This window comes from Martes martes, assembly GCF_963455335.1.
Source record: "Martes martes genome assembly, chromosome: 9".
NCBI classification, from domain to species: Eukaryota; Metazoa; Chordata; class Mammalia; order Carnivora; family Mustelidae; genus Martes; species Martes martes.
In genome coordinates this window covers 95,196,071-95,219,022 of record NC_137896.1, presented here as the reverse complement: position 1 = coordinate 95,219,022, position 22,952 = coordinate 95,196,071, and the positions used below count along the sequence as shown (strand labels likewise).

The following is a 22,952-nucleotide window of genomic DNA, read 5'->3' as shown; positions in this document are numbered from 1 at the left end:
CATAGATGTAAAAATCCTAAACATAATACTAGCCAACTGAATCCAACAATACGTTAAAAATCATCCACCACAGGGTTTTGAAGGGGCTGGGGGTGGGAGGTTGGGGGAACCAGGTGGTGGGTATTAGGGAGGGCACAGATTGCATGGAGCACTGGGTGTGGTGAAAAAACAATGAATACTGTTACGCTGAAAAGAAAGAAAAAATTAAAAAAAATCATCCACCACAGTCAAGTGGGATTTATTCCTGAATTGCAAGGATGGATTAATATTCGTAAGTCAATCAGTATGATACAATACATCAATTAGAGAAAGCATAAGAACATATGATCATCTCAATATGTCCAGAAAAAGCATCTGACAAAGTACAATATCCATTCATTTAAAAAACAAACAAACAAACACCTCAACAAAGTAGGGTTAGAGGGAACATCCCTCAACATAATAAAGACTATATATGAAAAGGACACAGCTAACATCATCTTCAATGAGGAAAAACTAAGAGTCTCTTTCCTAAGGTTAGAATAAGACAAGGACATCCACATTCATCACTTTTATTCAACAAAATACTAGAAGACCTAGCCACAGCAATCAGACAATAAAAACAAATAAAAGGTATTCAAAACATCAAGGAAGAAGTAAAACTTTCACTATTTGCAGAGAACATGATACTCGATATAGAAAACCCCAAAGACTCGACCAGAAATCCAGCAGAACTGATAAACGAATTCAATAAGGTCACAGGATACATCGACATAGAAAAAGCTGTTGTATTTCTATACATTAAAATGAAGCAGCAGAAAGTGAAATTAAAAGAATGGTTCCATTTACAATTGCATTAAAAAATGAGAGGGGAGGGGGTGAGATGGTGAAGTCCCTAAAGTGGTCTAATTATCTCATTAACCAGTCCCCTAAAGTGAGTTAATTATCTACCAGAACACTCTGAACACCCATGAAATCAGCCTGAGATGTAGGATTATACAGTCTGGATCTCTATGGGGGACAGAAGACACCAGTGAAGAGGTAAAGCAGAGTGGGAATGATCAGACTGATGTTGGAGGATAGACAGAAGAGGGAGGAAGCCACCAGAAATGACCCACTGGAAATTAATACCCTAATGCAAAAGTGCCCTGTGACTGGGGACCAGCATTAACTTGGAGTCTGGTTAAAAACATTCAAAAAGAGCAAAAGATCTTAAGGGGCAACTGGTGGAATCGGGCAGTCACAGGCACAGGCCTAAGCCCACAGACCCAGGACAGCTCTTGCTGGTGACCACCCGTGCCAGAAAGAGTGTGGCAGAGCCTCCAGTTCCTGGTCCGGAGCCCCTTGGGGTTGTGCAGCTTGCACCACCCCTCGCCTGGGCACACTGCCGCCTCTGCAGGAAGGAGTCTGGTGACGGCACCAGCCTGCGCTCCCTAGAACTTTTGCACTCTGCATGCACTATGCGACTGACTGGGGTCTAATCCACTCCCCTCCCTGTACCTGAGAAAGCTCTGTGCGGGTGTTAGTGGTGGTCTCTAATATGGGCAGAGGGTCTGGACTCTCCCAACCCAGGCCTGAAGGAACTCAGCACTATCTCTGGTCTGGATCCCGCGGTGGCAACCTGCGCACAGTGAGGTCTGGACCCCCCACAGCAGTCTCGGCAAAGGCAGCCACACGAAGCGGGCTCCCTGGACCAATATCGCTCATGGTTTTAGTGGCACAGTAGTTCAGAGACAAGCAGGTGCTTCAGGCTACCCCTGAGATGGTGGCTGGGGACATGCACTGCCTGTGGGAGGTTGCATGGCTAGGCAGAGTTTGCAGAGGGGGAGTCTGTGTGTTCTGGACCACCCAGAGGGGAGCAGAACGAGGCTTCTCTCTGAGATGGAGGTCTGGGTGCACTTTGCTTTCCACTAAACCTCTGAAAAGTCACAGAAAGCCCCCAAAGAACAAAAACTTACAGAGAACAAAAGCCTGAAAAGCCAGTTTTCACAGAGCCCAGCCCCTTGATAGGGCTGCACAAGGACTCAACCCAAGCAAGACTGACTGAAAAACAATGTGACAAGCCCCTCCCCAAGAAAGCCAGCCAAAGAATGAGAGGACAATCACCACAGAGTCCCCATAAAACTGTAAAACCCCAATATAAGGGGAAAACAATATATTAAGCTCCCGGTATTGCCCTAAAACCTGTATTTCATTGCCACAACTTTCATTTTTAATTCGTTCTCATTATTCTTGTTCTTTCTAATTTTTTAACCTACTTACCATTACAACTAGAGGTTTAATATAACATATTCCATAATAACCTTTTACCTTGAACTTTTTTCATACATACACCTGTGTTTTTCTTTTTCTTTTCTATTTTTTTAATATACATATAGATACAAGCTTCAAGGTAATCCTCTTTCCCTAATCAGTACCACCCCTATATATAAACCAGTTTCATCTCCCTTTATCTCTGGAAAGTTGAGTCCCTTAACAAAGATATCAAGATACACCCAGGAAGAATCAGAACAACCTTCCTCACCCACACTGAGGATTTATAACCACCTTCCCATCTTTTTCTTCTGTCAGTGTATCTGTGTATTTGTTTTTGTTCTGGTATTATATAAATCTTATCCTTGGGGTTCATTTTGGCTGGGTTCTTTTTTTCCTTGTCATATATTTTTGTCGGTCTTTTTGTTTGTCCATTTTTGTTTGTATACCTTATAAATCTTACTTTTGGGGCCCATTCTGGCTGGGTCTTCTTTCTTTCTCTCTGTCTCTTTCTTTTTTTTTCTTTCTTTTTGGTGGTGACTTCCAATTGCTCAGAAGCGTTCCAGGGTGCACCTTGCCTGGATCATGGTTGATATATTCAGCTATACATCCCCTCAACCACCCATCACCAAATGACTAGGAGGAGGAACACCCAACAAAGGAAAAATTCAGAGACACGCCCTCTCCATCAGAGCTAATGGATATGGACATAAACAGTATGTCGGAAAGGGAATTCAGGATAACAATTATCCAGGCGATGGCTAGGTTGGAGAAAACCATTAGTGACAACATAGAATCTCTAAGGGCAGAAGTGAAAGCCATCCAGGAAGAAGTTAAAAATGCTATCAATGAGATCCAATCTAATATAAATACTCTAACAGCTAGGGTAATCAAGGCAGAAGACAGAATTAGTGATCTAGAGGACAAACTGATAGAGAAAAAGGATCAGGAGGAGGCATGGAAGAAACAGCTTAGAAACCATGAAAACAGAATTAGGGAAATAAATGACATCATGAAACATTCCAGCATCAGAATTACTGGGATCCTTGAGGGAGTGGAGAAAGAGAGAAGACTAGAAGATATAGTTGAACAAATTCTGGATGAAAATTTTCCCAATCTGGGGAATGGAACAAGCATTCATGCCCTAGAGGTAGAAAGAACATCCCCCACCAAGATCAACAAATCTAGAAAGACCTTGAGACACTTGATTATGAGACTGATGAATCATAATTTTAGACAAGAGCTTCTGAGGGCAGCTAGGGGAAAGAGATTCCTTACACACAGAGGAAGGTCCATCAGAATGATGTCAGACCTGTCCACATAAATCTGGTAAGCCAGAAGGGGCTGGCAAGACATATTCAGGGCACTAAATGAGAAGAACATGCAGCCAAGAACACTTTATCTGGCAAGGCAGACATTCAAAATGGATGGAGAGATAAAGAGCTTCCAAGACCAGCAAGGTTTAAAAGAGTATGTGGCCACCAAGCCGGCACTACACAAAATATTAAGTGGGGTTCTAAAAAAAGAAGAAAGAGCCCAAGAGTGACACAGAACAGAAATTTATACAGAGACAATCTATAGAAACAAGGACTTCACAAGCAACATGATGTCAATAAAAACATATCTTTCAAGAACCATTCTCAATGTGAATGGCCTAAATGCTCCCATAAAATGGCACAGGTCTGCAGACTGGACAGGACCCATTCATATGTTGTCTATAAGAGATCTATTTGGAACCTAAAGATATATCCAGATTGAAAATGAAGGGATGGAGAAGCATCTTTCATGACAATGGGCCTCAAAAGAAATCTGGGGTAGCAAATTCTCATATCAGATAAATTAGATTTTAAACTAAAGATTATAGTCAGAGATAAAGACACTACATCATTCTTAAAGGGTCCATCCACCAAGAAGATCTAACAATTGTAAATATTTATGCTCCCAATATGGGAGCAGCCAACTACATAAGACAACAGTTAACCAAGATAAACAGTCATATTTATATGAATACATTAATAGCAGGCGATCGTAAGATGCCACTCTCAGTAATAGATAATCCAAGCAGAAAACCAATAAAGAAACAAGAGCATTGAATGACACATTGGACCAGATGGACCTCATAGATATATACAGAACATTCAACCCTAAAACAACAGAATACTTGTTCTTCTTGAGCATACATGGAACTTTCTCCAGAATAGACCACATACTGGGTCACAAATCAGGGCTCAACTGATACCAAAAGATTCAGATTATTCCCTGCATATTCTCAGACTACAGTGCTTTGAAACTGGAACTCAACCACAAGAAAAAGTTTGGAAGGAATTAAAACACTTGGAAGCTAAAGACCACAAGCTTAAGAATGTTTGGATCAACCAGGAAATCAAAGAAGAACTTAAACGATTCATGGAAACCAATGAGAATGAAGGCACATCAGTCCAAAAACCTATGGGATACAGCAAAGGTGGTACTAAGGGGGAAATACATAGCCATCCAAGCCTCACTCAAGAAAAAAAAAAAAAAAAAGAAAGAAAATCCAGAATACACCAGCTCTCTTTACACCTTAAAGAACTGGAGAATCAACAACAAATTAAGCCAACCCCACACACAAGAAGGGAAATAATCAAGATTAGAGCAGAGATCAATGAGATAGAAACTAGAGATACAGTAGAACAACACATCAATAAAACTAGAAGCTGGTTTTTTGAAAGAATAAATAAGATCGATAAACCACTGGCCAAACTCATCCAAAAGAAAAGAGAGAGGACCCAAATTAATAAAATTATGAATGAAAAGGGAGAGATCACGACTAATGCCAAGGAAATAGAAACAATTATCAGAAATTACTATCAACAATTATATGCCAATAAGTTAAGCAACCCAGATGAAATGGATGCATTTCTGGAAACTTACAAACTTCCAAAACTGAATCAGGAAGAAATTGACAACCTGAGTAGACCAATATCTAGTAACGAAATTGAAGCAGTGATCAAAAACCTCCCCCAAAAACAAGAGTCCAGGACATGACAGATTCCCTGGAGAATTCTACCAAACATTCAAAGAAGAAACAATACCTATTCTCCTGAAGCTGTTTCAAAAAATAGAAACAGAAGGGAAAATTCCAGACTCTTTTTATGAAGCCACCATTACCCTGATCCTGAAACAAGGCAAAGACTCCACCAAAAAGGAGAATTTCAGACCAATATTCCTGATGAATGTGGATGCAAAGACTCTCTACAAGATTCTAGCTAATAGGATCCAACAGTACATTAAAAAGATTATCCACCATGACCAGGTGGGATTTATCCATGGGATGCAAGGGTGGTTCAACATTTGCAAATCAATCAATGTGACAGAACAAATCAATAGGAGAAGAGAGAAGAACCATGTGGTCCTCTCAATTGATGCAGAAAAAGCATCTGACAAGATATAGCATCTGTTCCTGATTAAAACAATTCAAAATATAGGGAGAGAGGGAATGTTCCTCAACTTCATAAAATCTATCTATGAACAACCCACAGCAAATATCATCCTCAATGGGGAAAAGCTGACAGCCTTCCCTTTGAGATCAGGAACATGACAAGGATGTCCACTCTCACCACTGCTGTTCTCCATAGTACTAGAACTCCTAGCAACAGCATTCAGACAACAAAAAGAAATAAAAGGTATTCAAAGTGGCAATGAAGAAGTCAAACTCTCTCTCTTTGCAGATGACATGGTAATTTATATGGAAAACCCAAAAGACTACACCCCCAAACTACTAGAACTCATACAGCAATTCAGTAATGTGGCAGGATACAAAATCAATGTACAGAAATCAGTTGCTTTCTTATACACTAACAATGAAAATATAGAAAGGGAAACTAGAGAATCGATTCCATTAACTATAGCACCAAGAACCATAAGATACCTGGGAATAAACCTAACCAAAGAGGTAAAGGATCTGTACTTCAACTACAGAACTCTCATGAAAGAAATTGAAGAAGACACAAAAAGATGGAAGAGCATTCCATGCTCATGGATTGGAAGAATAAACATTGTTAAAATATCTATACTGCCTAGAGCAATCTATACTTTCAATGCCATCCCGATCAAAATTCCACCAGCATTTTTTGAAGAGCTGGAACAAACAATCCTAAAATTTGTATGGAACCAGAAGAGACCCCAAATTGCTAAGGAAATGTTGAAAAAGAAAAACAAAACTGGGGGCATCACATTGCCTGATTTCAAGATTTACTACAGAGCAGTGATCACCAAGACAGCATGGTACTGGCACAAAAACAGACTTCAGACCAGTGGAACAGAGTAGAGAGCCTAGATATGGACCCTCAACTCTATGGTTAAATAATCTTCAACAAAGCAGGAAAAAATACCCAGTGGAAAAAAGACAAATCTCTGCAATAAATGGTGCTGAGACAATTGGACAGCTACGTATAGAAGAATGAAACTCAACCATTCTCTTACACCATACACAAAGATAAACTCTAAATGGATAAAAGACCTCAATGTGAGGCAGGAATCTATCAAAATCCTAGAAGAGAACATAGGCAGTAACCTCTTCAACATTGGCCACAGCAACTTCCTTCAAGACATGTCTCCAAAGGCAAAGAAAACAAAAGCAAAAATGAACTTTTGGGATGTCATAAAGATCAAAAGCTTCTGCACAGCAAAGGAAACAGTCAACAAAACAAAGAGGCAACCCACAGAATGGGAGAAGATATTCACAAATGACACTACAGACAAAGGGCTGATATCCAAGATCTATAAGGAACTCCTCAAATTCAACACACACAAAACAGATAATCATGTCAAAAAATGGGCAGAAGACATGAACAGACACTTCTCCAATGAAGACATACAAATGGCTAATAGACAACATGAAAAAATGTTCATTATCATTAGCCATCAGGGAGATTCAAACCAAAACCACACTGAGATACCACCTTACACCAGTTAGAAAGCCCAAAATCAACAAGACAGTAAATCAACAAGTGTTGGAGAGGATGTGGAGGAAGGAGAAACCCTCTTACACTTTTGGTGGGAATCCAAGTTGGTGCAGCCACTTTGGAAAACAGTGTGGAGATTCCTTAGGAAATTAAAAATAGAGCTTCCCTAATGACCCTCAATTGCATTACTGGGTATTGACCCCAAAGATACTGATGTAGTGAAAAAAAGCGCCAACTGTATGCTAATGTTCATAGCAGCAATGGCCACATTCGCCAAACTGTGGAAAGAATCAAGATGCCCTTCAATGGACAAATGGATAAAGAAGATATGGTCCACATATATAATGGAGTATTATGCCTCCATCAGAAAGGCTGAATACTCAACTTTTGTATCAACATGGACGGGACTGGAAGAGATTATGCTGAGTAAAATAAGTCAAGCAGAGAGAGTCAATTATCGTATGGTTTCACTTACTTGTGGACCATAAGAAATAACATGCAGGACATTGGGAGATGGAGAGGAGAAGTGAGTTGGGGGAAATTGGACGGGGAGACAAACCAAGAGAGACTGTGGACTCTGAGAAACAAACTGAGGGTTTTGGAGGGGAACCCAAACCCTTGGTTGGGGGCGGGGGGGGTTGGGTGAGCCTCGTGGTGAGTATTATGGAGGGCACTTATTGCATGGAGCACTGGGTGTGGTGCATAAACAATGAACTTTGGAAAACTGAAAAAAAAATTAAATTTAATTAAAAAAAAATAGTAAGTACCTAGGAATAAACCTAATTAAAAAGGTGAAAGGTCTATACTCTGAAAACTATAAAACTTTGATAAAAGAAATTGAAGACAATAAAATGAAGTGGAAAGACATTCCACGCTCATGGGTTGGAAGAAAAAATATTGTTAAAATGTTTATACTACCCAAAGCAATCTACACATTCAGTGCAATGCCTATCAGAATACTAACAGTATTTTTCACAGATCTAGAACAAACAATCCTAAATTTTGCATGTAACCACAAAAGACCCCAAATAGCCAAAGCAACCTTGAAAGAGAAAGGCAATGCAGGAGGCATCACAATTCTGGACTTCAAGTTGTATTACAAGATTATAGTAATCAAAACAGTATGGTACTGGCATAAAAATAGACACGTAATTCAACAGAAATAAACCCACAATTATATGCTCAATTAATCTTCTACAAAGCAGAAAAGAATATACAATGGGCAAAAGACAGTCTCTTCAACAAATGGTGTTGGGAAAACTGGACAGCCACGGGCAAAATAATGAAACTGGACTGCTTTCTTACACCATACACAAAAGTTAATTCAAAATGGATTAAAGACCTAAATGTCAGACAGGAAGCCATCAAAACCCTGGAAAAGAACACAGGCAGTAACTTCTCTGATATTGATCTGAGCAACTTTTTTCTAGATAGGACCCCTGAGGCAAGGGAAATAAAAGCAAAAATAAATTATCAGGACTTCACCAAAATAAAAAAGTTTCTGCACAACCAACAACAAAACTAAAAGGAAACCCAGAGAATGGGAGAACATATTTACAAATATGTACAAATGACATACCTGACAAATGGTTAGTTTCCAAAATATATTAAGAACTTAAATACTCCCAAAACAAATAATCCAATTTAAAAAATGGGCAGACAGTAAACATTTTTTTTTTCAAAGAAGCCATAGAGATGGTCAACAGACACATGAAAAGATGCTTCTCAGTCTTCATCAAAGAAATGCAAATCAAAACTACAATGAGATCACCTCATACTTGTCACAATGGCTAAAATTTAAAGAAAAAAAAAACAGGTGTTGGCAAGGATGTAGAGAAAGGGGAACCCTCTTGCACTGTTGGTGGGAATGCAAACTGATGCAGTGACTGTGCAAGATACAGAAGTTTTTCAAAAAGTTAAAAATAGAACTACTGTAAGATGCATCCAACACAGTACTGGGTATTTACCCAAAGAAGAGAAAAACACTAATCAAAAGTGATACATGCACCCCTATGTTTATGCAAGAAACAAAACAAATGAGAAAAGGCAAAAGAGGGGCAGAGAGAGAGAGAGACCAAGAATTAGACTCTTCACTATAAAGATCAGACTGATGGTTACCAGAGAGGAGGTTGGGGAGGGATAGGTTTAATCAGTGATGGGGATTAAAGAGTACACTTATTTTGATGAGCACCAGGTGATGAATGGAATTGTTGCATCAGTATATTGTATACCTTAAACTAATATAACACTGTATGCTAACTAAGTGGAATTAAAATAAAATATTAAAGAAAATTAGTCAAGGGGACTTCCACAATAAAGAAAATGTAAAATATGATAACATACATACAAAATGTGGAGAGGGGAATAAAAATGAAGTTGTTCAGAAAGTGTTTGAACTTAAGTAACCATCAACTTAATATGGACTGCTATATACTTAGGATGTTATATATGAATCTCATGGTAACCATACATCAAAACCTAGATGAGATACACAAAAAATAAAGAGAAAGAAAGCCAATCATGACACTATAGAAGGTCACCAATGACAAGGAAAAAGAACAAGAAGAAAGGAACAAGTAACTATAAAAAAAAACAAAACAGAAAACAATGAACAAAATGGCAATAAGTACATACCAATCAATAATTACTTTAAATATAAATGGTGTACATGTTCCAATCAAAATATAATGTGATGTTATGGATAAGGAAATAAGGCCCATCTATATGCTGCCTACAAGAGAGTCACTTCAGATCTAAAAACACATTCATACTGAAAGTAAAGGGATGGAAAAAGTTATTCCATGCAAATGGAAGGTAAAGAAAAACTGTGATAGGAATACTTCTATCAAAGACTTTTAAAACAAAGAGTGTAACAAGAAACAAAGAAAGGCATTACTTATGATAAAGAGAACAAACAAGAAGGAATAAAAATTGTAACTACCCACGCAACCAAAGTGTACACCTAAATACATAAAGCAAATATTAATTACATAACAAAATAAGTGGGCAGTAATACACTAATGATAGGAGACTTTAACACCCAGTTACATCAATGGATAGATCACCCAGGCAGAAAATCAGTAAGAAGACAGTGTCTTGGAAGAGCAAGTTACACCAAATGGCCTTAACAGATGTATACAAAACATTCTATCTAAAAACAAGAGAACACCCATTCTTTTCAAGTGCATATGGGACATTCTCTAAGGGAGATCACATGTTAGGTCATAAAACAAGTCTCAGTAAATTCATTAAGATTGATATCGTATCATGCATCTTTTCCAACCACAATGAAATCAATAATAACAACGAACAAAAACACAAATACATGAAGGCTAAAACAACATGCTACTAAACAACCAATGGGCCAAAAATTCAAAGAGGAGATTTAAAAAAATACATGGAGACAAATGAAAATAAAAACACAGTAGTTCAAAATCTTTCCAATGCAGCTAAATCAATTTTAAGAGGTAAGTTTTTAGCACTACAGGCCTACCCTCAAGAAATGAGATAAACCTTAAACAATCTAACCTAAAGGAACTAGACAAAGAAGAACAAAGCTCAAAATTAGTAGAAGAAACTAATAAAGATCAAAGAAGAAATAAATGAAACTAAAAATAATAGAAAAATATTAATGAAACCAGGATCTGCTTCTTCAAAAGATAAACAAAATCAGTAAGCCTTTGTCCAGACTGGAGGGAAAAAGAGAGACAATCCAAATGAATAAAATCAGAAATGAAGAAGGAGAAGTAGCAGCTGACACCACAGATACACAAATGCTTTTAAGAGCATACTACAAAAAATTATATGCCAACAAATTGGATAGCACAAAAGAGAGATAAATTCCTAGAAAACATACACTCTTTCAAAACTGAATCAGGAAGACATAGAAAATCTGAATGGTAATGAAATTGGATTTATAATAATTAAAAAAAAAAAAAACTTGCAACAAAGAAAAGTCCAGGATCAGATTTGCAGGTGAATTCTGTCAAACATTTAAAGAATTAATACTTGTTCTCTGCAAACTAGTCCAAAAATAAAAGAGAAAGGTAAACTTCCAAATACATTCTACAAGGCCAGCATTATCCTGATACCAAAACCAGATGAAGATACCATAGGTTAAAAAAAAAAAAAAGATATTGGCCAATATCCCTGATGAACACACATGCAAAAACCCTCAACAAATATTAGCAAACCACATCGAACAATACATTAAATGGATCATTCACTACCATCAAGTGGGATTTATTCCAGGGATGCAAGGATGGTTTCATATTTGCAAATTAATCAGTGTTATACATCACATTAACCAAATGGAAGATAAAAATCACATGATTATTTCAAGACATACAGAAAAACTATAAGAAAATTCAACATTTGTTCATGATGAAAGAAAAAAGCTCTCAATAAAGTGAGTTTAGAAGGAACATATCTCACTGTAATTAAGATCATACATGACAAACCCACAGCTAACCACATACTCAATGGCGGAAAAAGTCAGAGCTTTTATTCTAAGATCAGGAACATGACAAAGTTACCTACTCTCTTTTATTCAACATAGTATTGGAATTCATAGTCACAGCAATCAGACAAGAAATAAAGAAATAAAAAGCATCCAGATTGGTAAGAAGAAGTAAAGCTTTCATTATTTGTAGGTGATAGGATACTATACAAAGAAAACACTAAAGACTATCAAAAAACTACTAGATCTAATAAATGAATTCAGCAAAGCTGCAGGATACAAAATCAATATACAGAGAACTACTGCATTTCTATACACTAATAATGAAGTAGCAGAAGAAGACATTAAGAAAAAAATTCCATGTATAATTGCACCAAGAATAAAATATCTGGAAATAAACATAACCAAGTTTCTGAAAGACTTGTACTTTGAAAGGTATAAAAGAAACTAATGAGGACACATACAAATGGAAAAATAAACCATGCTCATGGATTGGAAGGATTAATGTTGTTAAAATGTCCACACTATCGAAAGTAATCTTCAGATTCAATGCAATCACAATCAAAACACCAATATTAACTTTCACAGAACTGGAACAAATAATTCTAAAATTTGTATGTAACCATAAAGATCCTGAATAGCTGAAGCTATGTTGAGAAAGAAAAACAATGCTGGAGGTGTCACACAGATTTTGAGCTATACTACAAAGCTGTAGTAACCTAAACAGTATGGTATTGGTATAAAAATGGATTTATAGATCAACTGATTAGAATAGAGGGTCCAGAAATAAACCTATGCTTGTATGGTCAATTAATATGATGAAAGTGGTAAGAATATATTGGGAAATATATTGGAGAAAAGACTGTCTTCAATAAATGTTGCTGGGAAAACTGGATAGCTATGTGCAAAAACAATGAAACTGGACCACTTTCTTATACCATATACAAAAATAAACTCAAAATGGATTAAAGACATAAAAGTGAGATCTGAAGCCATAAAACTCCTAGAAGAGAACACAGACGGTATTTTCTCTGATGCTGGCCTTTGCAACATTTTTCTAGATATGTCTCCTGAGGCGAGAGAAATAAATGCAAACATCAACTATTGAGACTATATAAAAAAGCAAAAAACAAAGAAACAAAAAACCTTTGCACTTGTGAGGGAAACCATCAACAAAACAAAAAGATAACCTACTGAATAGAAGTAGGTATTTGCAGATGATATAAGCAGTTCCTATCCAAAATACATAAAGAACTTCTATAATTCAACACTAAAACAATCCAATTCAAAAATGGGCAGAAGACCTGAATAGACATTTTTAAAAGACATACAAATGGCGAAGAGACACATGAACAGATGCTCCATATTGCTAATTATCTGAATAATGGACACCAAAGCCACAGTGACATATAACCTTACACTTCACAGAATGACTTGAATCAAAAAGACTAGAAATAACTAGTTGGTTTTGATGTGTACTGTCAATGGGAACGTAAATTGGTGCAACCACTACAGAAAACAATATGAAGGTTTCTTAAAAAAAATTAAAAAATAGAAATACCCTATAGTCCTGTAATTTTCCTACTGGGTATTTACTCAAAGAAAATGAAAATACTAATTCAAAAAGATATATGCACTCCTATATTTATTGCAACATTATATATAATAGCGAAGATGTGGAAGTGACCTAAGCGTCCATCAATAGTTGAATGAAAAAAGATGTCTCTCACTCTCTCTTTCTCACTCTCTCTCTCTCTCTTTCTCTCACACACACAGACACAGACACAGACACACACACACAGACACACACACACACACACACACACACACACTGAAGTACTACTCAGCCATGAAAAAAGGATGAGATCTTGCCATTTGCTAGAACACGGGTGGACCTTGAGGGTATTATGCTAAGTGAATTCAGAGAAAGACCAACACCTTATGATTTCACTTATAGGTGGCATCTACAAAACACACACACACATACACACATATACATAGACACACACACACAGAGCGATCCATAAATACAGAGAATAAAGTGATGGCTGCCAGAGAGGAGAGGGGTGGGAGTACTGGTAAAATGGGTGAAGAAGAGAGGGAGATACAAGCTTCCAGTCATGGAATAAATAAACCACGGGGGTGAACGGAATAGTATAGGAAATACAGTCAGTTCTACCTTAATACCATCGTATGGTGATAGATGATAGCCACACTTGTGTTGAGCATAACCTCATATATAGATAAAATTGTCAAATCATCATGTTGTATACTTTACTATAGTAATGTATATCAACTATATTTCAACAAAAATTTTTTTAAAAGTTAAGCATGTATAGCAAACTCAACATTCTTATTTTTTTTCTATGAACAGAAGAACTCATGAGGGTTTTGGTGTCATGGAGGCAGACAGTTGCCCTTTAATGGCCAGATGTGACTTGGAATGAACAGAAAAGTGCCAAGAAGTGGTCCTGAAAGACTAAAGTACCTAGGCTGAGGTGCTGAGTGTCTACACCAAGGCAGAAAAGAAGTTTGGGAAGAGTGGGGTGATTGCATGTTTTTTGAGCCTAGTGCTCAGTATTTTACAGTTGACTGTAACCCTGACAGTCACTTTTTTTAGCCTAAATTACAGATCAGAAGTTATAGTTGGTCTCCAAAGACAACTTTGTTCCTTGCTATACAATTAAACTTGGGTTTCTTTTCTGAGCTTCTGCCATCTGCACACCTTATGTTATTGGGACAGAAGACTGGTACATGATATTTCTTACTGAGAATGACATCAGATATATGGATTCAACCCCTGCAGGACAGCACTTCTGCCACTGCCCATGAGACAGAAGTCAAGAACTGAACAGGAAAGAGATACGAGGCATAATTAGTTTGATCCTCCATGAAGAAGTTATTTCACAAATAATGAGGCAGAACCTCTCCAATTTTAATAATAATGGAGTGTATATCACTGAGATTACTGCATCAAATTAATGAGTTAGCTACTGATAAGAATGAAACAACAAGATAATAAATGCAAGGGTATTTTTTGCCCTCAGATGCTATTTAAACATAGGATTTGAGAAGAAGAGTCAAGTAATTCCTAACCACCTATCTCCTTTCCTTTAGAGAATATAGTACATAGGGCTCCTTAGAGGTATACAGCTGAAATTATTCCTCCTTGAAGCAGAAAAATGCAAGGGCAATAATAATAATAATGCATATGGTTAAGTGCAGAGAACTTAGGTCACAGTCCACCCAAAAAAAGGCTTGTCGGCTTCCTCTTTGCCAAGAGAGAGGCTCTGCAGATGGAGGCAGCAGCAAAAGCTCAGCCTCCCGCATTCTATTTCCCAATGCACGCCCCCTTCTGTTTTTCTCATCATTAATTGCTGTGCGCCTCCCTCTGCCCTCACAAAGAGGTGAGAAACTACTCATCAGGCGGTGGGAAAAATGATAACCAGTAGCCTTCCAGACATTTCATTACTCAAATCAGCATAAAGTGATTATATGAAATCCCTAGGAAATTGAAGTGGCCTTCTTTTCACTTTTCAAACTGTACTATGACTAATAGAAAGTCCGTCTTATTTAACATCATCTAACAAGACCCCCCCAAATCTATTGCTCTTCCTTGACCACAGTTATCTATAATATGGAGCATTATAAAACGTTCTTCTGATCTAAACCAGCAACTTGACTAGACTCATTATTCACTTAAGACTGATGAGATTATTTGTTCAAGTGATGTTATTAATGGGTTGCATAATATCCATCAGATAAAATACTAATACAATGTTGAAAGCAAGCAAATTAAGTCATCACAGGCCTAGAAAAAGCAATGACTGAGGCTGCCCGGATAGACTGATCCATAGTAAATTCAGACTTAAATAATGGCTCAGACTGTTTTTTCCTACTATTATTTTTTGTGTGTGAAATAAATCTGTGAAGCGAACAAAAACTAACCAAATGTATGAATTTGAACTTCTAATGAATACAATGACATTTAAAAGTCTCAAAGGTCACCCTCATAACACTAAAGTAATTCCACCGAAGTCAAAAACAATTTAAAAATATTTAGAGAAAGGGCGCAGCAATGCCATTAGTATATATTGGCCAGAGGCAAAGGGTAAAAGGGGATGAAGCAGAGATATTTTATATTTTATTATAGCCTAAAATCAATTGTAGCTTTCTCTTATTAGAAACATTCAATAATCATTAAAAATATTGTCACCCATAAGGTGGTATTTTGACACTGCCATATATCTTACATAGTTTTATTAACCAATATCATGTTTAATCATTAAAACATTTCTGCTCATGTGTATTTGTGTTTCCCAGGGGGCAAAAAAATTACAGCAAAGTGATAGCTTACATTTGTACAGCAACACAATTTATAACTGCATTACCTCTTTAGATTGTAAAACTCTCCTGTGAAGTTGATAAGAAAAGTATTATTTCCCCATTTTGCAAAATAAACAGACAGTAAGAGGCGGGTCCAAAATCACCTGATATTCAGCTTCAAAATCCAGGGAATTTTTTTTTTTTTTCATTGAGCTTTGCTCTCCCTTGATTTGCCCTTTGTGTAGTAGGAAGGGCAGAAATGTCACCTCCCTTTAAAGAGGAGATTAAAATTGCAGTGGCAGAAACAGCAATGACCCCTGGTGAAGAAAAGGCTCCTGACAAAATTCTGACTGGTCTCTTGATTTATTAAAAGCAGTGCTTAGAGCAGAAGGGAATTAGAGTTATACAATTTTTAATTTCCCTGTCAAAATTATAGAATCAGATTGTTGAAGCTGATTCTTTACATGTAAATTTAAAACATGAGCTGAAATTAATGCTAGATCATGACCCAGCATTCGGACTATTACATGTATAGATGCACACACACCTATGTATCAATACCCTTTTTTTCCAAAGGGATATGAACAAATCATTCATCTTACCTTCGAAACAGTACTTAAATACACTGCAAAACAGCACAGAACAAAAATGAGTCACTCAACCCCCACGGGTTAGATTTTAGGACTGACTTTGGATAGATAATTAAAACAATAATAATCACAAAAATGAATCTGTCCTCCTTGACTATCTGCTGAGAATTAGGTCCAGATCATTTTGACTTACACATGTAAATTTTATAATACCACTACCTTGCTTTGATGTAGTATCTGAATTTTTCAGCAGGCTTTCACAGGCTAATATATACTGTTATACTTCTGGGTTTAATGAGAAAATCATCTTTCTGTCTCTGGGCCTCACCTTGTGAAGTCTGTCATTTCCATCATGATCATACACATCTGCTTGGCCAGCACAATTATGTCATTGCCGCTGTCATCCCACTTGGCCACTTCGGCATCCAGCTTGCTTTTCTCTTGGTGGAATATCTCCACCTGCTCAGCTATTTTTGCCTTCTCCTCCTGCGGTAGTTGTGCCATGATGGCCTGTGTGGGTTACAGAAACAGTGTGACTAATGGTGACAAAGTAAACACAGACAGTAGGTTGACTCTGCCTCCAGCTAAAATGGCAAAGCCAGACCCTGACAAGGTTTACAGGCTGCCCCACCATTCCAGAAGGAACAGTTTCTCCATTCCTAGGAAGGTAAAAGCACAGACTGGTAAGGTCCCCCAAATCCCTGTCCCTATTGCTATACGCAGAAAATACAGAGATCTAAAAGGTGCATGCACACTGACAGTAACAGAACTTCTGTGTCGCTTTGATGACATATGTTTGTTCAAAAGAATCTATTCTTGACAATTTTTATATTTGGTCTCAGGAAACTTCTACCAGATGAAAGAATATACCTCTTTCAACACTGAAATCTGTTCAGAGAAGGGGGGGGAGGGAGGCTTTCTGACGCTGGGAAGGAGAGGAATTTTAAACAATATCTGAGCATCCAAGCGGGGTGGGGTGGGGAAACTTGCCATGAGTGTTAATGAAGGAATCCATGGTTAGATACCAAACAATCCCCTAGCCCAGAGCATTTCAGGGGTGTCATACCTATCCCCAGCCCTCTTCTACCTCCTCTGTGGAAATTCTGAGATAACCATGGCTCCCTGCAGAGCCCAGAAGGATGCAGAAGTTGTGATGGGATAAAATATAGGTTTAGGAAGCAAAGGCAGATTTTCAGTAGTTGCTAGGTAAGGGAATGTAGAAAAGCAAGAACTACAGCTGATTCTTGTCATGCATGGATTCTTTATTTACAAATTTGCTGACTCTATAAAATTTGTTGGCAACTCTACAATCAATACTTGTGGTGCTTTTGGTCATTCACAAACAGGCACAGAGTTGCAAAAAAAAAAAAAAACCAAAAACAAACAACTGAGTCACTGGACAGGCCTGTTCCCAGATGTGGCTGAACAACAAATTCTCTGCCTTCTTGTTTTAGCACTAGACAAGTGTCCTTTTTGTGGTCTGTTTAGTGCCACATTTTCCACATCTTTCTGCTCTTTTTGGGTAATTTTGCTGTTTAACATGGACCCCAAGCATAGTGCTTAAGTGGTGCCTAATGTCCCTAAGCACAGAGAGGCAGTGTTGTGCCTTATGAAGAAACATACGTATGTTAGATAAGCTTCATGCAGGCAGGGGCTATATTGCGCTTGGCCATGAGTTCAATAACAATGAATCAAAACTATAAAGTAAAGTATCTGAAAAGAAACCCCCTTTAAACAAGATTCCTTATTGATTGGTTGAAACAAAATGTTGAGACTAGCAGCTCTCAGGAACCTAATCCTCTCTTTCCTCTCATAGTTGCTAATTAAGTGTTCGTGGTGACTTTACAGAATTTAAGTACCACAAATGAAGACAACGAACTGTATTTGTTAAATACCATGTATGTAGCAAGCCCTGAATGCAATGTTGGCATTACCTCATTGCATCTTCTTAGAACCATGTGCAAACTGATTCAGAGAAAGGAGTGTGTCGATAAGTATGACAGCAGTAGTGGCCCTCTGGTTCTAGGATATGGGTGTTCACCAATGAAAGCATGATTTGGGGAACTTACAGCTTTTGCAAAGGACAAACAAAACAATACATACAAGGAAATTCTGCTTCCTTAATTATAAAACTCCTCCCAATGTAAATGAATTTTTGGAAGGAAAGGTAGTTGATTTCTTCTTTCTTCATTTTTTTTGTTTTATTTAAATTCAAGTTAAATTTTTTTTGTTTTATTTAAATTTATTTAAATACACATATAGTGTATTACTAGTTTTGGGGTAAAATTAAGTGATTCATCAGTTTCATATAACACCCAGTGCTCATTACGTCAAGGGCCCGCCTTAATGCCCATCCCCCAGCTACCCTACCCCCCTACCCAAGGTAGCTGATTTCTAATAAAAATATCAATGCACATAAGCTCCACAAAACTGGGCTCAACGGGATCTGTCACTGACTTAGGTTAAGACCTACTTGCTATTGGATAATACTCTTAACTTCTTCAGATCTAAGAACAGTAAACAATTACCTCAAAGTGTTATGGTGGACAGTAAATAAAATAATAAATGTGTTTTATCAAAAAAAATGAAAGCATATATGGGATTACTGCTAATATATTATCATCATGTCTGTATTAATTTTCCTTTCCAGCTACCTCTCTCGCTTATTACATTATTGCCTTGAAAGACAGGGATGGGGCCAGAGTCTATGTGACTATGCATAAATAGAAGATTGACATGATTCCTTGAGTACAGAAATGTATATCAGATAGTGTGCTAAGAGGCTTATGTATATAAAAAACTTAATTTACTTAATCATTCTACAAGATTAATACTATTCTAACCCCTATTTTATTAATGGTGATACTAAGGCCCAGAGAAATTAAATTCTCAACGTTACATAACTAAAAGCTGTAGGAATAGGGTTCAAACCCAGGTCAACTAACACCATACTTAACTATTAAGCACAACTAGATCACCATGCACAACCAGGCATCACGATCCCACCCCAGTGGGGCAACGGTTACTGAAATTACAAGCATTGTTCACCAAGCTGAGCAACCTGGAGATGAGGCTTTATCTGCCCAAGTAAGGGGTCTCTTTGATTTGCATGAAGGTGTCACTGGACTATTACCTGCACAGATACATCTTACTAATGCAGAGTCATGTTTGCTAACTTTCATGCATGCATGTGTGTGACGTCATTATAGCATCGAGTCTCTGTGTATGTACGTGTATGTGCATGAGTGTGCATGTGTAAATACAGAAATTACAATCCAAATTTAGAAAGCTGGACTGATACAAATACTATAGTTAAAATATTTAAAAAACCGTATTTCTGAAAAAAAAGTATTTTAAAGTACTTTAAAAACTGTATCCAAAAGAGGTGGTTAATATACAACCAATGAGTTGGTTATAAACTCACATATACAATATTGTACTAGTAACAAGACAGCTATTCTAATGCATTTGAGATAAGTTTGGATTTGCAGGTATTAAATATGAAACTTTTTCTCCTGAAGCACCCTTGTCTGATGATCTTACACCATCCTACATTAATCTGTCCTCCTCATACAGAGCTGCTAATCATGTTTTACTTAGGCCTCGCAAGTCTTAACCACCATCATTTAAGCCATTCCCTAGGTACTTCTCTGTTGAAGAATCTGTAAAACTCCCCTGCAGACCTCCATACTCTACATTCACTCCCCGGATGGAAAGCAATGAAACTTCCATTGTCTCAAAAGAATTAATTTGTGTATTGAAGGGCATACACTTATCTTTTAACTATATCACATGAGTTTCAATTGTTTAACTTGGGATTTGAGTATTAATTGCCTTGCTCTACTCTTGAATTCCTATTAATGCCCTACTTCTGACTTCCGTCTGAGCTTCCTTAGGGTAGAGGCTGCAGCATCCTGCAAAGAATAGAAGCTCAACAAATGTCTTTTGATTGACTGTGTATCCATTTTTCCACTCACTGCATCAACATAGTTCAAGAGAATTTACCAGAACTGACAAATATTTTCTAAGGGCACAATTCTGAAGGAAAAAAAATGGCCCCTTCAAAGTAGATTTGCAAAAGAAGATGTTATTTTGACTCTAGGGGTGCTCGACCCGCATAATGCACTTAATGGTGTGTGACTTGGGTGCAAGTGTCATTACATTTGCTTCTGCTTATGTAGCTATCGATGAGCCAAAGTCTTTTCCTAAATATTCTTAAAATGCTCCTGGCTTTTAAAAATTCACAATTGACCTTTTCTGAAACTGGAATTAAAAAAAAAGAAAAAAGGTTATCTATAAACAGTAGATCACAAACTGAGAAATTTGCAAATTAATCAAATTAAAATTCAACACATGAGTTTTAATTAGGTCTTATCAATGTAACTCAGCAGTTTGAAATGTTAACACATTAAAGTCGTTCTAGCTAGGAAAAAAAAAGAGAGGCTGACTACATTTAAATCAAGTGGAATACAAAATATGTAACACGCAATTGTTCCTTCCCTCAAACTAACTGAACATGAGAAAAGTGATTTTCATGGCCAAGAGGAAAGGGAACAAATCAGCTTTTCTGTCTCTCTGATGTGATCACCTGGGGCAGTCTGAGAGTTTCTGCTGCTTCTATGCACGTAGTCAAGCACGGCTCTACAGACTGTTGTTCTGCCTGATCTGGGGCCACAAATTGTGGAATCAGAGAGACTTGAATCTACAGAATAGCCCACCCCAGGCTTTCAGCCTTTCCTTTGAACAGCCAACCATTTTTTTGTGATTCAGGTTATAAACTCTAGTTATTAAGAGAAAGTATAAATCACTGAAACAAGCCAATAATCACTCAGCCCAGAATCTTTTCTTCAATCTAAATCTCAGGAGTTTTTGATATGATTACTTTTCTAATCTCAAAGAGAAAAATGACATTTGAAGTCTATGGGCTTCCAAACTGACAGGTGTTATTTCCCTAAACGAGAGCAAGAGTCTAACATTTAGGCTTCAAGTACATGAATGTTAATAAATAATGATTAAAAGGGCGTACACTCACTGTGTCCATTTCTACCTACTTGGTTTTACTTTTTTAAAATACTTTATTTATTTATTTGACAGAGAGGTAGAGAGTACAAGTAGACAGAGTGGCAGGCAGAAGGAGAGGGAGAAGCAGGCTCGCCACCGAGCAGGGAGCCCGATGCGGGGCTCAATCTCAGGACCCTGGGATCATGACCTGAGCCCAAGGCAGTTGCTCCACCCAGGTGCCCCTACCTACTTGGTTTTAAAGCAAAATAATAAATATAAGCAGTTAAAGTGTGGGTCCTTCGACTTTTACCAGTCTCAGACCTTGAAGTAAATAGGAAAACTGAGGTAACTCTCCCATTTAGTAAGTAAAAACTTTGATGATTTCCTAAACTGTCCATGCTCTTTTAGCCTAAATTTTTTGACCAGCTTTGTAATGAAAAACTACCTTACGCTATAAGCATCATTATCATCTTCTTTGTCAACTTGACAGTATGTGACACATCTTGTGATACTTTTCACCATGCAGTTCTCCTAATGACATCATGAGGTAGAATGCTGTGCATACACATATAGCACAGACACACACACAAACACAGATAAGGGATAGAGAGGTTAAGAAAGTTGCCCAAAGTCACACAGCTTGGCCAAGCCCATATTTAAAATAAGGTCTGTGTGACTCCAAATAGTATATTCTATCACCAAGGTTAAATGTCCAAAAGTTGTCACTAACCAATTTTAACCACATTGACCTGTGAAGAAAGAGTAAAAAATGTCATGTCTAGGATCACAAGGTCTGATTACTTCTACATTTTATCAGATCAGGGTATGATCATTCTCTGCCTGTCCCTCTCTCAGAAAATGCTGTCAAAAAGCAGCAGATAGGGACACATAAAGGAAATAAGCACTCTAATTTCAGAGTTTGGGAGAAATGTTGGAGTGGACACTAAAAGCTTTTCTCCTACCATAACCCGCTTTTAGATTAATTTACCCTTTTCAGAGAGGAAGAATCACCTGAATGAGAACACAAAGTAAGTCCATTAACATAAGGGAAGGACTGACTGCCGCAAAGAGCAACCACCTCTGTCAAAGACAACTTCTGCCTCCTTCACAATTTTGACCAAGTTAACGTACTTCTCTGGTCAAAAGTTCGACCATCTGTCATCTTAGCAATTCAATGCACCCGCTTATTTCCAACTTACAGCCATAATTCTAGGCCTCTGATTTGTCATCATGTAATTACGGGCTAAAATAGGCTGAGTCAATAACTAATGCTGTCTGCTGCGAGTTAATCACACAGACCACGTGACGGATCTCAAAGACAAATCAGCAAGTGCTGGGTCATAAGGGTACTTTGTTCTTACTATCCTGGGCCATGTTCATAATTCACGCTGGAAAATC

General features: G+C 37.5%; 1 protein-coding gene across 5 annotated transcripts in view; it reads right to left on the bottom strand.

Annotated features, from left to right (window-relative positions):
- The window catches only part of CTNNA2 (catenin alpha 2), a gene marked incomplete at its 5' end in the record, with an annotated part of 988,253 nt that overhangs the window by 74,961 nt on the left and 890,340 nt on the right, over positions 1–22,952 (bottom strand). For all 5 annotated transcript variants that reach the window (XM_080812651.1, XM_080812652.1, XM_080812653.1 and 2 more), the window contains one exon: positions 16,882–17,063. In XM_080812651.1, coding sequence (XP_080668777.1) covers positions 16,882–17,063 — 182 coding nt within the window. The remainder of the gene's footprint in view (positions 1–16,881; positions 17,064–22,952) is intronic.